General features: G+C 36.0%; 1 protein-coding gene across 1 annotated transcript in view; it reads left to right on the top strand.

The window, feature by feature from the left end:
* The window catches only part of LAMA2 (laminin subunit alpha 2), a 637,137-nt gene that overhangs the window by 420,425 nt on the left and 198,941 nt on the right, over window positions 1-17,771 (top strand). The window contains exons 23-28 of the mRNA XM_055114116.2: window positions 6,852-7,088; window positions 8,643-8,786; window positions 9,464-9,643; window positions 9,753-9,941; window positions 10,029-10,162; window positions 14,526-14,643. Of these exons, the coding sequence (XP_054970091.2) occupies window positions 6,852-7,088; window positions 8,643-8,786; window positions 9,464-9,643; window positions 9,753-9,941; window positions 10,029-10,162; window positions 14,526-14,643 (1,002 nt within the window). The remainder of the gene's footprint in view (window positions 1-6,851; window positions 7,089-8,642; window positions 8,787-9,463; window positions 9,644-9,752; window positions 9,942-10,028; window positions 10,163-14,525; window positions 14,644-17,771) is intronic.

Below are 17,771 nucleotides of genomic sequence, written 5' to 3' on the forward strand. Positions count from 1 at the left end.
TAAATCATTTCCACTTAATGTAAATATTGGTATGATTGGATTAAGCCTGCACTTTGCTATTTGCTTTTGCTTGCCTTATCTGCTCTTGCCTTTTTTTTTCCTTATTGTCCTGCCTTCTTTTGCATTAATTTGTATAACATCTTCTCTTGACTTTTGGATTATTAAATATACCTATTCATTTTATTTCTTTGGTTTTGTCTAGGAATATACACCTTTAACTTTCCAGAATGTACATTAAAATAATATTATACCACTTTACATTTAGCATAAGAACCTTACAACAGGAAACCTCCAGTCCCCTTTCCTATCCTTTGTACTATGTTGTCATATATTTTTACTTCTATATATTATACATCTGACAGTATAAGCTTATGATTTTGATTTCAATAGTCAATTATCTTTTTAAACAAGAAAATTTCTCCTATAACTATTTTTCTATGTGTATATCAATTCTAATGCTTTAAATTCCTTTGCATACATTAAAATTTTCATTTCATATCATTTTTCTTCTTCCATTAACTACTTTCCTAATCTTTATCATTTTATTCCTGTTGTTTCAGGTCTGCTGACAATAATTTTTTCCTTTTTTTTTTTTTTTTGTTCCAGAAAGGTGTTTTTTTTTTTTTTTCTGAAGATGTTTTTGCAGAGTAAGTAATCCTAAATATTGGTTTGCAGCAATTTAATTATGCTTTTTGTTTTCTTTTTGTGTGTTTAATAATTATTTTTTCATGGGATTAGTTAGATCTATTGGCCCTGTAGGATTATAGTTTTCATCAAATTTGGAAATGAAAGTTGTCAGCCATTATATCTTTAAATATTTTTTCGTTCTTCATTCTTATTGTCTCTTTCTGGAAATCATTTTTTGTATGTTGGGCCAATTGATATTTTCCCCCATCTCACTGAGGTTCTTATTTTTTTTATTATTTTTGTATCTGTATTTTTTATTTCTGATAGTTTCTGTTGTTAAGTGTCCAAAGTCACTGATTTTTTAATGCAGCCTAACCTGTTTTTAATCCAATTGAGTCTATTTTTTATTTTAAACATTGTATTTTTTTATCTTTTAAATTTCCTTTTGGACATTGTATATCTTTTATTTCTCTACTATATTCACATTTTTTCATTTATTCTTGAAAACATAATGTTTATGAACATTAGCATTTTTAAAATGGTCATCTTCTAATTCCATCTTTTTTATTGCAGGACTATTCCTATTGACTGACTTTTCTCCTGTTTCTGAGTCATATTTTCTTGATTCTTTACATGCCTGATAATTTTTATTTGGATGCCAGACATTATATACTTTTCATTGTTATGTATTGGATTTTATTGTATTTCTTTAAAGAATGTTGAACTTTATGCTGGCAAACAGTTTAGATAGTCACGGGTCACTTGGATTCTTTTGAAGCTTGCTTTTGAGTTTTGTTAGGGAAGGTGCAGCAGAACAGTCTGAAAGCCCTTCTACTAAGCTGTGAAACTTCTGAGAATACTACCTAGTTGGTTACTATGTCTCTTTACTCTGGCTGTTGAAAATATGGCTTATTCCAAGCTTTCTCTGGGCTCTAAGAATTTTTGCAGCCTAGGGTTTTCCAATGCCATTTTCCTTCATCCCATGCATGCACCTATCAGCATTCAGTCAATGACTCAAGGGAATGCTTCTGCACATCTCTGGAATTACCTTTCTATCTAACTTATTTCTTTTTGAACACGTATTCTATTTGCCATCATAAGTTTCAGCAGTCTCAGCTTCCTCAAACTCCACTCTTTGTCTCTCAACTCAGCTATAATGCGGGCTTTGGGTTTACCCTCTCTGTGTTGCGGCCTAGAAATTGCCTCTGTACACTGCTTCATGTTTTTTTCCTTCTCTCAGAAATCACAGTCCTGTGCTTCCTATAATTCAATATCTAAAAACCATTGTTTCTTGGTTTGTATTTTTGTTTTATTTGGTTGTGTACTTTAACAGCTTAACAAAGAAGAATAAATACTGTAAAAACTAAGAAGAGGCTGTTCAAAAGAAGAATATTCTTCAGTGCCTAATGCAACACAAAGGTCAAGTAGGATTAGTGCTGAAGTTGTTCATTAAATTGAAGAGCAATAATAAGGGCATTTTTTTATGTTAGTGGGAGTCGTTCCAATTGATGCCACTGGGTTGTGAAATATTGGAACGTGATGACCAAGTGTGGTCCTGTTTGACCCTATAGCAGTACCCTATAGAGATGTAAATTTTTTTCCTGCTGAGTTAGCACAGATGAAATAATAGACTCTAACCATCTTCACATGTATGATAAAACATTTGAACCTGGTCTAGAATATGCCGACCTAGAGGAAAACAAGCATATTGATGATTCTTCAAGGAAGTTCAGATGTCTGACTTCAATTAGACATGTGATTAGAAAAAATAAAAACTAGACAGGACATTCATTTTTCTATTGTCAATAGCATTATTAAGTTTAAAATTCAAGAGAGCTACATTTTTAGAAACAAACCAAAAACTCCTCAGAATTTCGAAGTGTTCTTATGAATATGAACAATGCTATAAGTGTCTATGATTGACTTTTGCATTTTCAGCTTCAAATCCAAGCATCCACTATACCACTTGGACTAAGGAGTAAGCCCTAGGGAAACTTACAAGAGTTCCATTTTATCCACAGAATGATATGATATAGCCAAACTCTAATTAAACTCTTGAAATTGAAGTTGATACCTCATGTTCAAGATATAAATCAGGATAAAATACATTCCAAGTTTCTATGAAAACACAGTTATATGTTTGGTACTATCATTTTTACTGATCATTAGATAATTACTCTGTTGACTAAAGTTGACTGAATTTTTTGATTACTTTAAAATCACCATTAAAAGTCTAGACTTCTGAATGGAGAAATACTTCACCATTATGAAGAATTACAAAAAAAAAAAAATACTCATAGAGCCTGTATCAGACAATTCTTGCATTGCTATAAAGAAATACCTGAGACTGATTAATTTATAAGAAAACAGGTTTAATGGGCTCACAGTTCTGGAGGGTGTACAGGAAGCATAGTGGCATCTGTTTCTGGTGAAGGCCTCAGGAAGCTTCCAATCATGATGGAAGGCCAAGCGAGGACAGGCTTCCACATGGCGGGATCAGGAGAAAAGCAGGGATGCCATGCACTTAAACAACCAGATCTTGCCGGTAGGCACTCATGGTCACAAGGACAGCACCAAGCCCTGAGGGATCAGCCCCCATGATCCAAACACCTCCCACCAGGCTCCACCTCCAACACTGGGGATTATATTTTAACACGAGAATTAGTGGGGGCATATCCAACTGTATCAGAGACCTCTCAAGTAATTTATTTATGAGCATGTGTTTTACTGTTTTTAAAACTGGGATGACTTTAATTTAAATGAACAGTGATTCGAGATTTATAGCTTCCCTTTCTTTGTGTCATGGATAATTTCTCTGTGCTAAGGTGTGAGCATACACATCATTTGAGCTGTTATTGAAGTAGAATACGAAGCCTGCCTTCTTTCACTAGCAGGGGAATAGTGAGTAAATTCTCTATTGCTAAACAAATATTACCTCTATTTATGATTTAAATTTGATGTTGGCCATAGTGCTATCTAAACACATGGTTAATGGTCTGGTTTATTCTCCACTATAACTTCCTGAATAAACTTCCTGATTTGGAAAGGTCCCAATGTCTATTTGTACTGTCAACAATTTTGTAAAAATTCATGCTTTGGTTTTATACAATTATTTGGATAATTTCATATTTTAGTTAAAGATAAAGATGCCTCACAGGATAATTTAAATTTATTATATGATTATAGTTTTGATAACATAATTTTCTATTAATACCCGATTATGGCCTATTTTGTTTAAGTGAGTTAATACATACTCAAAGCAGTTGGCAAAGAAAAACTATGTAAGTGAATATGTAAGACATCCTAATTTTGAAATTTTATTCTACATCTGATGTTCTTTAAGTTACTTGGCGGTGAGGTTAGTGGGTTATTCTATGCCTTGGAAGCTTTGTCCATATTTATAATATACAAATAATCACATTTTAGATCTTTGGGTTTAAAATATCTTCTAGAAGCCGCCCCTATTGCAGCCTTTCTACTGATTAGCAATAATTAGATAGAAAAATACTTACCTATAAAGACAAGAAATAAAGCTAATCCTGGTAATCATTTTAATAACAGAATCTGGGAAGATTTTTAACCAAATATTTGGGCATGAAAGACAATAGAGGACGAACTGGTGATCTTGGAAATGATAATCTCATAAGCAAACTACTGTTAGCAGGAACAGAAACATAATACTCCTGGTAGTGGTGGATATAAGAATTAAGCTGAGGAGGGAAAGTGTGAGATACACAGTGAGATGCAGCCAGACTTGGATCTAGGAGTTTGGCAAGGTGCTATGCATATGACTTTACCACTGGGCTGTAGATCTGAGGATAATAGAACAGCACCAAAAAGAGTTAAGTCACAGACAAAGTGCATACACTATATGGTGGCAAACTCAGACAGAGAGAGGTGATACCCTTTGTAATGCCAAGTCATGCTCTGCTTGGGAGACAGAAACCACACTGGTTTTTTAAACAGTGAAATGGAATTGTTAACTGGTAAAAGGTGGTTGGTTACTAAAAAAGGATAAAAGAAAGCTATAAGGGGTCCCGAGTACAGGTACAGAAGAGCAGCTACTCCCTCTAGGCTGAGGGAGGAAAGACAGTGAAAGAGTTAAGGGCTAAGAGAGGGCATGCTCCTTCTCCCCACTTGCAGCAAAGCTGAGGTTCAGAAATCTTTCAAGAGGGCGTTGCTGTCATAGGAATGTACAGCCTATGAGTGGTCAGACAAAACCAAAAACAAACATGTCGAAGTTTGTAGGCAAATGCATGTCTGTAGAAGCTGCCCACTGTTCTTGGAGGATAGGAGCATGCTGGGCTACTGAGAAGCCGACTTCAAGGTCAGAGCGTGTGTGCAGACCAAAGCTAGTCAGAAGGGTGCCTACGGAGAGACAATGTGCCCTCCCAACTAAAGGCACACCTGGGATTCTTTCTGGGCCACTGGGCTCCCGTGCTAAATAATACAAAAATAATGATGAAGATTCTTTTTTTTTTTTTTTTTTTTTTTTTTTTAGACAGAGTCTCGCTCTGTCGCCCAGCTGGAGTGCAGTGGCGCGATCTCGGCTCACTGCAAGCTCCGCCTCCCGGGTTCACGCCATTCTCCTGCCTCAGCCTCAGGAGTAGCTGGGACTACAGGCGTCCGCCACCACGCCCGGCTAATTTTTTGTATTTTTAATAGATACAGGGTTTCTCCATGTTAGCCAAGACGGTCTCGATCTCCTGACCTTGTGATCCGCCCTCCTCGGCCTCCCAAAGTGCTGGGATTACAGGCATGAGCCACCGCGCCCGGCCTAATGAAGAACCAGAACTCAGCTTGGAAGTGTGGTGGGCCGCCATTATGGACTTATTGGGTCCTTCCAGGGCCTCTATTGACTAAGCCTATCATTCTGCCACCGGATACGGAGAAATGTCTACGGGGTCCACCTACTGTATCACAAAGCAGGGTGAATTTGGAGCTCAGAAACAGTAGATGTATAATTGGCACAGCTGGTCCCTGAAATGACTTATTCCAAGATCCTAAATGACATTTTAGAAATTCACTTGGCATTTTTATTAAATTGCAAGAAGATATGAGCTCTGTGAATCAAGAGCAGAAACCTTTAAAAGGATAATGTAAGACAAAAAGACAAATGGATAAGCAGAAATTAAAGATGAGAGAAATAAAATAAAATCATTCAAAAGAAGTTAAGATTGCAATAGGGTAATGAAAATAAGCATTGGTGGTATGTGTATACAATAAAACTTTTCCTGTAAAACAGGAGCTGTGAAAGTAGGATACCAATTTGAGAGGTAAATACAGCAAGAAACGTAAAACAAAGGAAAATGATTGCAGAAGACATTAGGATATTATAGATTTGGCAGAGAGACCAGAGTGATGTACTTTAAGAATTATAGATGATCCTGAAAAAGAAAATTGATTAATTAGAACAGATGTAAAAATCAAAAACAAATCTGAAGAAGAAACAGTACTGAATCAAAACACAATTATGTTCCCAAACTGAAAGAACTCACTATGTTCCAGTAAGTTGATGGAAAAAAAAACAAATCCAAGCTTCAGAAAATTCTAGCAAAAATGTGAATTATGTAAATAAAGAGAAAATCGTGTATACATCTTGGGCGAAGAAAAACGTTACTAACAAAGACCTCAAATCAGAATTGTATGCAAGAATAAATGCCAAAAAACAATATACTAGATGTTACTTCTCTTCAAGCTCTCCTTGGATTCCCCAAGTCTAGTTTGATGCCCTTTGTATGTTCACATAGCATTTTGGACTTCTCCTATTATATAATGCTTATTCTATCATGTTATGCTAACATATTTACTTGTCTCCCTCTACTAGACCGTAAGGTATGTCTCCAAAGAAATGTTTAAATGCTACAATTATGAGATAATAAGGTAAAATAACTTTGTCTAAAATTTAATCTTTGAGACAAAGCAGTTGGAAAAAACCCATACCCAGCCCCTCTCTACGTCAGAAAGAGAGAAAACACATTTTCTTTCTAATTCACATAGCATTATGGTTTCTGGACGATCATATATTTCCATAAATGCAGGAAGCAATTTTAATGTTTATGTTCACTGATGTTTCCCAAGTGACTAAACTAGAATAGTACAAAGCCTATAACAGATACATGATTAATACGTGTTTAATGGAAGCATAGAAACATTAGAATTAAAATTTTAAGATATTTCCCATAAAGTTGTGTTAATGGTTGCTGTTTTTATCTCCTCTATAGGCTTGTAACTGCAGCACAGTGGGATCCTTAGATTTCCAATGCAATGTAAATACAGGCCAATGCAACTGTCATCCAAAATTCTCTGGTGCAAAATGTACAGAGTGCAATCGAGGTCACTGGAACTACCCTCGCTGCAATCTCTGTGACTGCTTCCTCCCTGGGACGGATGCCGCAACCTGTGATTCAGAGACTGAAAAATGCTCCTGTAGTGATCAAACTGGGCAGTGCACTTGTAAGGTATGTGCTGCTGACATGCAGCTAGGGAAAACCTCCCTCAATTCTGTTTCCATTGCTCAGTTTTAACTTCATTCAGTGTTTGTTATACCTGCTTCATTAAGCTAAACAAACAGATGGACAAAATCTCATTGCCAGACATGGAGTTTTCATTGATATGCATTTGTTGGCATACCGATAAACACTGCTTTTCTAGAGCTTATTTTCAACCCAAACCCACCTTTTTTTCTAGTTGGTGGAGATGATGTATTTTCAATGGTATAGTGATTTTTTAAAAAATATATTAGATTTGCTTCGATAAGGACAATCTGGGAGGGGTGGCAGGGAAGACAGTTCTTTTAAGCATCATCAGAGAAAATCACAGCTAAATAATAAGGCTTATAAAAACCATTTCTCCAAAAATTAATCTGCAGTCGCTGTATACTAGAAAATATATTTACTGCTGTGGAAGTTTAGTAAAATTTCAACACATATAAACGCTGTCGTTACAAACAGTGACTATGTGCAAATTTCAGCCCTCATTAATATGGTTAAATGATGTAGAAAAAGAGCCAATTAAAAAGGATAAAAAGGATTTTTCCCCTCAGATAGTTCTGAAAAATCAATTCCAGGATAAATGCAGTTTAAACTGTGTCAGAGGTATCTTTTCAAGATAAAATCTATGCAAAGAGGGACAGAGGAAACAGGAAGATAAAATCTGGGTAGTGGTTGTTAAAATGGCCTTGAGAATTGAGGAAAATGGCAGTTTCTACCATCAAGGGCTTTGGCCAATACCGAGTACAATGCTGCATTATTATATCTCGCAATTATGATCATATATTTAATACATGTTATGTGTGTATATATATTACAATAATTATATAAATTGATATTTTAACCTGCTGCCTATTTCTTACAGCTTACAATAGCACCACTGTTTAAGACTCAATGTTTTTATGTTGCTTTTGAAATTTTCATGAGTCTTTCATATTGCTCAGAGCAGAACTGTAGAAAATGTACCACTTACATTTAAGAAACAATGTACAGGCCGGGCGTGGTGGCTCATGCCTGTAATCCCACCACTTTGGGAGGCCGAGGCGGGCGGATCACGAGGTCAGGAGATTGAGACTATCCTGGCTAACACGGTGAAACCCCGTCTCTACTAAAAATACAAAAATTAGCTGGGCGCAGTGGCGGGCGCCTGTAGTCCCAGCTACTCGGGAGGCTGAGGCAGGAGAATGGCTTGAACCTGGGAGGCGGAGCTTGCAGTGAGCCGAGATAGCGCCACTGCACTCTGGCCTGGGCGAAAGAGCGAGACTCCGTCTCAAAAAAAAAAAAAAAATGTACAATACCTTTAGTCTTATATCTATTTAAAAATAAAGCATTTTAAAAAGATCCATGAACTCCTAACGATGAGGTTAACTACATGTGCCATTTGAGATGTGAGTCTAATACTCAGTGTTCTTCTGTTTTGTTTTAAAATTTTTAAAAAGAATATGCTCCCGTTATGCATTCTCAGGATGATTTCTCCCCTAACTTTGCCGTTATAAACTCTGAGGGTCTCTTGTCTTTCCTCAGGTGAATGTGGAAGGCATCCACTGTGACAGATGCCGGCCTGGCAAATTCGGACTCGATGCCAAGAATCCACTTGGCTGCAGCAGCTGCTATTGCTTCGGCACTACTACCCAGTGCTCTGAAGCAAAAGGACTGATCCGGACGTGGGTGAGTAGGGAACTGCTGAGCCATGTAATGGTATAATGTTAGTTCCTGCTGGTGTCTTTTAGTCAGGCACTGAGGGGTAGTAGGAAATGGCAAAACATTTAAGTAACCTTTTCCTCTGTGAACATTTAGGAACAGCAAAGGGGTCACATGCCATTAGAGAGTTGGAGTAAATGCCTTTCTTATTTGTTCTTAAAAGTAGTTCACTTATTCATAAGGAAATAGATGCCAAGTGAAAAAGAGGAACCTTGTCCGGGAAGCATTATGTTTTGAGATGGGAAGAGTGAGGGCACCAGAGCATGAATGTTGATGTGAGCTAACACACCAATGAGAACCAGGACTTGTCACACATTCATTCCAACCAACCTTAGGCAATCATGATTTTTGGAGTGGAAACATGTTCATTTTTCATTTTCCTTTAACTCTTTCTACATTTAGATTCAATTTGTGTTAGTGTGAAAGGCTCCAGTGTCCACAGATATTGTGGCTTTCACTATGTGAATTAGTCAAAAAGATTTACATCCTGCCATGCTTGCCCACTGCGTGTGAGTTCTGTTGCTTGTGAGAACATCATCAGAATGGGTATAGGAACTGCAGATAGACATGCAGTTCGTAACTTAGTTTTAAAGAAATGTCCAAAGCGTAAATTCAGCCTTCTGCTGTATTTTGACCCCTTGCAGGTGACTCTGAAGGCTGAGCAGACCATTCTACCCCTGGTAGATGAGGCTCTGCAGCACACGACCACCAAGGGCATTGTTTTTCAACATCCAGAGATTGTTGCCCACATGGACCTGATGAGAGAAGATCTCCATTTGGAACCTTTTTATTGGAAACTTCCAGAACAATTTGAAGGAAAGAAGGTAAGCACAAGAACTTTAATGTCAAGTGAGAACAAGATAAAATCTTGTTTTTAGAATCACACCATTTGGAGATTTATCCAATTCCTCATTCTTCTTTTTATTTTGTCAGTTGATGGCCTATGGGGGCAAACTCAAGTATGCAATCTATTTCGAGGCTCGGGAAGAAACAGGTTTCTCTACATATAATCCTCAAGTGATCATTCGAGGTGGGACACCTACTCATGCTAGAATTATCGTCAGGCATATGGCTGCTCCTCTGATTGGCCAATTGACAAGGCATGAAATTGAAATGACAGAGGTAAAGTTATTCATTGTTTGGTGCAAAGATGCCAATCAATGGTTTTGCATTCAGTTTTGTCATAGTGATTTCTCTTCTTGTTAACAGAAAGAATGGAAATATTATGGGGACGATCCTCGAGTCCATAGAACTGTGACCCGAGAAGACTTCTTGGATATACTATATGATATTCATTACATTCTTATCAAAGCTACTTATGGAAATTTCATGCGACAAAGCAGGTAAACGCTAACAGAAAATATTCAAGCTCTTATTTTAGAGTCTGTAGGGAAGGTTATTGACCTACAGATATCAGATAAGAAAGATTGGGAAGTGATTGGTTTTGCAGTATAATGATAGAAGATAAACCATGGAGCCTTCCCTGTGACCTGGAAGAAGCTACTACCATTCATCAGAAAAGAAAAATAGCATGAGAAACACGTTAAAGGGAAAAAAAAATATGGAATTCACTGCAGACATAGTGAGTTTAAGATGCCAGTCATAAATTCAAGAGATCATATACTGTAGATCAGGTAAAATTAACTGTTGTGGTATAAATGGATTATAAAAGTGCTGAGAAAGTGACCTCTTCACCCATCAGGGGAACCAGGCAGGGCCAAGTTGGTCCAGTCTCCTCCAACTGTGAGCATTCTAATCTGTTCACCCCAGTGTGCCATACAATGTTGTCATTTTCCCTATGCATCATGTTGAGAAATGATTCTGAATCACTTTGAAAAAAATCACACAGAACAGCAAGAATGAATGCAATGTTGTCGAACCTACATGATGGGAATACTTCAAGGGAGTATTCCGTGTTTTCTTATGACCAAAATTGGCCAATTGAAATGAGGCTTGTTGGGTCTGACACTTAGGACCACACTGGTAACATTCATGATACCAGTGTCAGTGTCCTGGGGCAGAATTAATCTCAAACTTTTAAAGAAAGAATGTGACACATGAGCCCAATATTATGAGTGTAAACTATTATTTTCCATGAATATAATTGTAAAAAGAAGGAATAACATAGTGTCAAAAGTAAAAAGATGATTGTTTAATTTGAAAGAGTATGTTTACAGAACATGGGAATGGATTAGTAATGAGGAAAATATTGAAATATAAAATAAAGAGAGAATAACTAATAGAGGAACCAGGAGACTTCCACATCGTGGACCCTCATGGTCATATTCTTTGAGTAGACGATTCACCTTATCCAATGGGATAAAATGAGAAATCATACAGATTTAGGTAAGTTTCATACCATGGAGGCAGAAAGTTGAACTGAGTTCATATATGAGACCTCAATTTCTCTTTCATGTCAGTCTCTGTTACATTCTATGAGAATATAGAATCGATATATGTTTGTAAATAGTCTTATATAATAAGTTATTAGACCTGCCTAGGAAAGCAAAACAGAAAAATTATGAAGTCTCTCAATGGCCAACTAATGAATATAAAAATACTATTTTTCAAATGTTTATACTGGAATAAGCACACAAGACAGCAGAAAATCTTTTATTTCATGCAGAAGATCCATAATGCTTTTCTGATTGATGTAGAGACTTTTAGTAAAAGAGTAAATTAAGGACCAAAATTCACTTTTATATATATATTCCTTGGGTTTCCTTTTGATATTTCTCACTATAACAGGAGATTATTTTTATATGAAATAATAAAAAAACATATACTTAAAAAACGCTGTTAGCTATACTGTTAATTATTTTAGAATATCAAATGTAAATTAGGTGGCAGAAGCCATAGCAGATTTGCATGTCTTAGAAAATAGCAGGTAATTTCGTGAGTTTGCAAATAGATTATTTTGCAAATGGTTCTGTACTGCAGTAAAAGAGTTTGGTAGTAAACAGAACATCTTGTTAGTGGAACTGATAGAAACAATATTGTCATTCATTTTTAATTATACTTTCTTTGCTTCTCTCACACCAATTTCACCTTCCTACACTGCGACACTTTGTCTTTTCTTTTTTTTTCCGCCCTATGTCTTTTTCTTTTGTGACACTGTTTTACATACCTCACCAAATGAGATCCTTTGGTTTAAGTGACCGTTTTTTTGAAACTTTAGAATACATTTTTCCTAATCTCAGTAAAAACTGGGGTCATAGTCTCACAATGCTAAGAACAAATAAAGCTGTCATCAGCATTTGATTTTGTAAGGCAGTGGAATTGTGGCAAAGGTTTTTAAAAGGTTTGAATAGTCCCCCTAAAGTAATTAAAATAACCTTGTATCTTTATTTATTCAATTATAAATTTAAATCTCAAAAGCAGAGAGTTTAAGAGTTTATATGCGGTTTGAGGTTTGAACTTTGTACATTGTATCAGTGCTGGCATTATCTTTTTTCTTTGCTTTTGTTTCCTTTTATAAAGTTTAATTTAAGGAAATAGCAACTTTTGCATTTCAGTAGTTATTTAAATGGAAGCTGGAGTTTGGCCAAATCCCTGATGCAATCAAAGCCATTGCTCTCTAATCCCCTGAAAAAAAAATGGTGTATTGCAAAAATATTTGTTGTTGCTGCCATTCAAGCTTCACTTGATTTGTAAACACTTGCGGGTCTGTTATGTGCATTGGTGTGCAAGAGAAAGGAGAATGAAGCCTGCAGCTCCTCGGGCTATAAAATTCCATGGAGATGCCAATGCAAAGTTACCTTCTTACTCCCACAGAGAGCCCAGAGAACATAAGGGAGAAGTTTTTCTTGCAGAAGGGGAGTGGTTTGTTTACAGCTCACCACCACTGTGTGTACTTACAGGGAGCAGAGAGTGAAACCTGAATTTTAATTGAATGTGTGTTTCATCAAGACCAATCTTCAGAGTGCAGATTACAATGCTAGCAAAGCCAGAACATGCATTCATAATTCAGTTTCAATAAAACCTACCTATGCTTGTTATAAAGTTTATGATTCAAACTCCTTAAACTCCTGGAGGTAACTTTTATGTGAAGCAAAACTATTCATTGTCACATTTTAAAGTTTATTTCCCAAACATGTTTGTGTTACCAGTTAGTCCATCATAAAATAGTCCCAGTTTATGGACTACATGTATTTTTTAATGAAAAGGGTATTAATATGTTATTTTCAATTATGATTTTCTTTTCAATTATAATGACTATTTCACCATCAGAAAAGGTGAGTTAAGTGACTTGAAGGAATTATTTAATAAAGTTAAGAAAATATTATTTTGAAACATTATCCTCAGAAAGAAATCAATATTATTAGATTATGCGTGATCATTATTTTCTAGGTGGTTTTCTAAAGTTCCTGAAAGGTCATTCAGAGCGTTGGGAAGAAGAAATTTGGGATAGTAGTAAATTAAAAGCAATTTCACCAGAGCCTGTACGAAATAATTGAATGGGGAATGACCTTGGGTTGTCTGTTTGCAAGAATATAAATGTCTAATTAATTGGCCATGTCTACCTGAAGCCACTCACATTTTAAAAAGTGGGGGGAAAATCTTTATAATAACTTTTCAACAGGATATCAGACATCCAATATACTAAACTTCTTATGATTTATGTGAATATTTTGCTAATATGTACTCTTAACATTTGAGGAAGCAAAAATGCAATATTAGGATGTGGTACATGAGCCCCAGAAATTTAAACAGCTTCATAACAATGTTAATTATCTTGATTTAATCATCCCACAACTTATCTATGTATCAAAATATCACATTGTTTAAATAAATATAGTTGACCCTTGAACAACATGGTGGTTAGGAGCATCAACCCCACCTCATGCAGTCAGAAATCCACATATAACTTTTGATACCTTTGAAACTTAACTACTAATAGCCTCCTGTTGAACAGAAGCCATACTGATAACATAGTAGATTAACATATATTTGTGTGGGTATTATATATTGTATTCTTATAATAAAGTGAGCTAGAGAAAAGAAAATGTTATTAAGAAAATAATAAGGGCTGGGCTCAGTGGCTCGTGCCTGTAATCCCAGCACTTCGGGAGGCCAAAGCAGGCAGATCACTTGAGGTCAACAGTTCAAGACCAGCCTGGCCAACATGATGAAACCCCGTTTCTACTAAAACTACAATAATTAGCTGGGCGTGGTGTTGCACACCTGTAATCCCAGCTACTCAGGAGGCTGAGGCAGGAGAATCACTTGAACCTGGTAGGAGGAGGTTGTAGTGAGCCAAGATTATGCCACTACACTCCAGCCTGGGCGACAGAGTGAGACTCTGTCTCAAATAAGTAAGTAAATAAAAAGAAAAAAGAAAAGAAAAGAATAGGAAGAGCAAATATATTAAGTGGAAGTGGATCATTGTAAAGGTCTTCATCCTCATTGTCTTCATTTTGAGCAGATTAAAGAGGAGGAGGAAGAAGAGGAGGGACTGGTCCTGCTATCTCGGGGTAGCAGACGTGGAAGAAAATCCCCATACAAGTGAACCCATGCAGTTCAAGCCCATATTGTTCAAGGGTCAACTTATGTACAATTATTATTTGTCAATTAAAAACAAAAAGACAATAGAACATACTTGAGGTTGACAAAAACGTGAGAAGGATATTGCTGTAGGATTGATTGTTTACTAGGTGATCTTAACTGACTGTCATGGTAATCTAAGTACATTCTCACTGTTTCTAGGATTTCTGAAATCTCAATGAACGTAGCTGAACAAGGACGTAGGACAGCAGTGACTCCACCAGCTGACTTGATTGAAAAATGTGATTGTCCCCTGGGCTATTCTGGCCTGTCCTGTGAGGTAAGCTACCTCCTACTAACCTGCTTAATCTCAACTCACTTTAGGAGCTAAATGGAAATACTCCCAGAAGTACCTTTACTGCATACATATTTTTAATCTATTTTATTTAATCTTCCACTCACAGTGTTAGACACGGTGGCAAGAGGATAATGTTATTGATACTTAGTACAAATCACACCTGAAGGGAAATAGTTGATCAAAAATTTAAAGATATGTGAAAATATTTAACAATCAGGAATTAAGAATGTTTTAATAAGCCTATTTATTATAGCTGATCTATTTTCTTGGACCACTTCTGAAGAGTTAGATACATTTAAACTGCAATGATTAGGAGATAGGATTATACTGGGTTTTGAAAATATTTTTATATAGAACACGACAAAACTTATACACTAAATAGCAGGCTGTTCCCTTTAACATAAGCTTCTCAGGGAAACATATCTTTGTTCCAACAGTGCTGCTATGAGTCATTACAGTTATAAAACTATCTTTTTTTTTACATTTTAAAAGTAATTTTAAAACTGCTTTTTAATAAACTTGCTGGGATATTCTCTTGTCTGCCTTCAAGATAGTCAAATTTCTTAGGATCTTCACCTTCTGAAAGTTGATTTAATTTCTGTAATTATGAAATATTAATAGGAACAGTATGACTTAAGGGAGGTGGAATGAATAGATGAGAAACTGGCCTGGGTTTGAATCTCGACTTCACCATATAGTAAGCCTGAGACCCTGCACTGGGTGCTACACCTCTTTAGGCTTTAGCAGGTAAACACCAAGTCCCTGAGTAACTACCACTACACTTTCACCTCTCCCGCAGACCCCACAGTCTGAAGCCTGGCATGCATGGGGCCTCCAGGACTGCTCCAGCCCTACAGCTGGGATTCTTTCTCATTAGTCAGGCTGGCTGGTGCTCACAGCATACCAGTTAGATATTATTAATATCTCCCTCACCTACAGCCTGAGTCTTATGAAGACTAAATGAGCTGTTAATGTTAAGGATTCATCACAGCACCTGGTGTGTAGATGATATAAGTTTTGATGGTTAATATTATTATTAATGTAATCACTAGTTATATACCCATGTATTGATTCAGTTATAAATAATTTTATACATCTTATTTTGTAAATAGGATTTGAGAAGTTTTATTAAGTATGGTACATGAGACAGATGATTCCACTAGGTCAAAACTGAAGTGCAACTTAAAAATAATGAATATACATTTCTTGAGAGGGTCGTGTCATCATGAAAAGAAAAAGGAATTTGGTTTCAGTGAATCCTACCTAGCTGCACTACTTGGACAGGGTACTTGCTCTGTTTTTGCTAAATCTTGGATTTTTACCTATACATCCTAAGGATTGATTTAAATGGAAACGTATGTGTGAAAATCCCGTTACAAACTGACATGCCATTCAGCTTAGTTACCATCACATGGATTCCATATAGTTCAAGGAAAAAGTTTATAAAATAACTGCAACTGCTTTATAACACATGCTTAAAATGATTTTCTAGCCTTTCCTGTGACTTCTCTGAAGGGCAATATTTATTTACATGTGTCCATTTTGAGCTAATAAATAATCAAGTAATCCACCTCCTTATTAAATTGTATTTCCTACATCCTTTTATACACACACTAGTAAACTTATACTGGTAAGCACTGCTTATACAGTAAGCACTGCTCTTTCCAATATACATATGTACACATAGTGTATGGGTGAAAACTGAGGCTGTGTGGCACATATGAAATGAGTGACCTTTCCAGTGAGCATTGAAGATTTTAAAATGGAGGACAGAAAGAATGTGAGATTTTTCTAGACAAGAGATGGAATTTCCTCTATCCCAGGTAGCGTTTGGTTTTACTTTTAACTGTGTGCACTTGATCAATGCTCTTAATTGCTGTAGACCTTCGTTATTATATAGCTATCCAATCTATAAAATGACAGATTGAGTTGAAGTTCTAAAATTCTCTGATTCTGCAATATTATTTTGCTATAGAAAATATTCTGTAAGTAGTCAAGGTTGACCTTTAGATATCTTGAAGAGAAGGTTATTACAGCTATATTTTTCTGCATTTATTTGAAATAATACTGCTCACTTGTGAACAAAAATGTTAGTAGAAGAGCAAATTATTTTCATGCAACCAACCTTCCATTCTGGATTTAAAATGTTAAAAACCTTTCTTCATATGATTGATAGACTTTTTGAATAGTACATTCAAATACATGCTTTCCCATTAATTTGAGTCATTTTCCATCATTATATGAAAATGTAAATGAGCACAAATAAACGATAAATGAAAATCAAGAAAAACTAAGAATATGTACAAATTGTCATCTGCATTAGTGGCTTCACCATCCCATGACTTTCACTTAAGCATCTATTTACAGACAGTAATTGCAGTAATATCTTAGTAGAGAGATTACAGAGATAAAGGCCTATCTCTCATAATAACGTACCTGAAGTGTTTTCCACAACCCATGGCCTCTAATCCATTATACATCTTATTTATAATTCATCTTGATTCCTAAGTGTAATTACCCAGGCATAAAATCTTATCATCAAAGCAAGAGCTAAGGGCAGTTTTGAAATAATACATCCCATTCCAGTAACATATGCTTTGGGTCATGAATACACAAAGCAGTTCCTCTACAATATTTTTACAAAATGTATAATATTCTAGAGACATCTGCATCTACAGGCTATTTTATTTCATGTTTTTATCCACAATATGGTTGCAAGTAAACAAAATTAAGTATCAGTTACTGCTAAAATATAGCCAGTTGTAAAGACTCTTAGCCTTTGCTTGTTACCTGTACTGTTATGACAGTGCAGCCCTGGTCATTAAAAATGTTAGTTTTAGAAATGCCTAATTATTATAATTTACTATTTGCAGAAGGGGCCAGATTACCTTCAGGAGTCAAACAAAGGACACCATTTCCTCACCAGATTTCTTGGTGTTGGAGCCATTGAGTTTGTTATACTTTATTTAACCTGTCTTTGAGTGACATTAAATGTAAGTTATTGCCCAAACTGACCTAAACTGAGCTTTATGCAGTTGAAAGGTTATATGCAGGTACCATTCTTACTTATGACTTTCTTTCTTAAATATGGAAAATATTCAGCCTTGCAT

This window comes from Pan paniscus, chromosome 5, assembly GCF_029289425.2.
Source record: "Pan paniscus chromosome 5, NHGRI_mPanPan1-v2.0_pri, whole genome shotgun sequence".
NCBI lineage: Eukaryota > Metazoa > Chordata > Mammalia > Primates > Hominidae > Pan > Pan paniscus.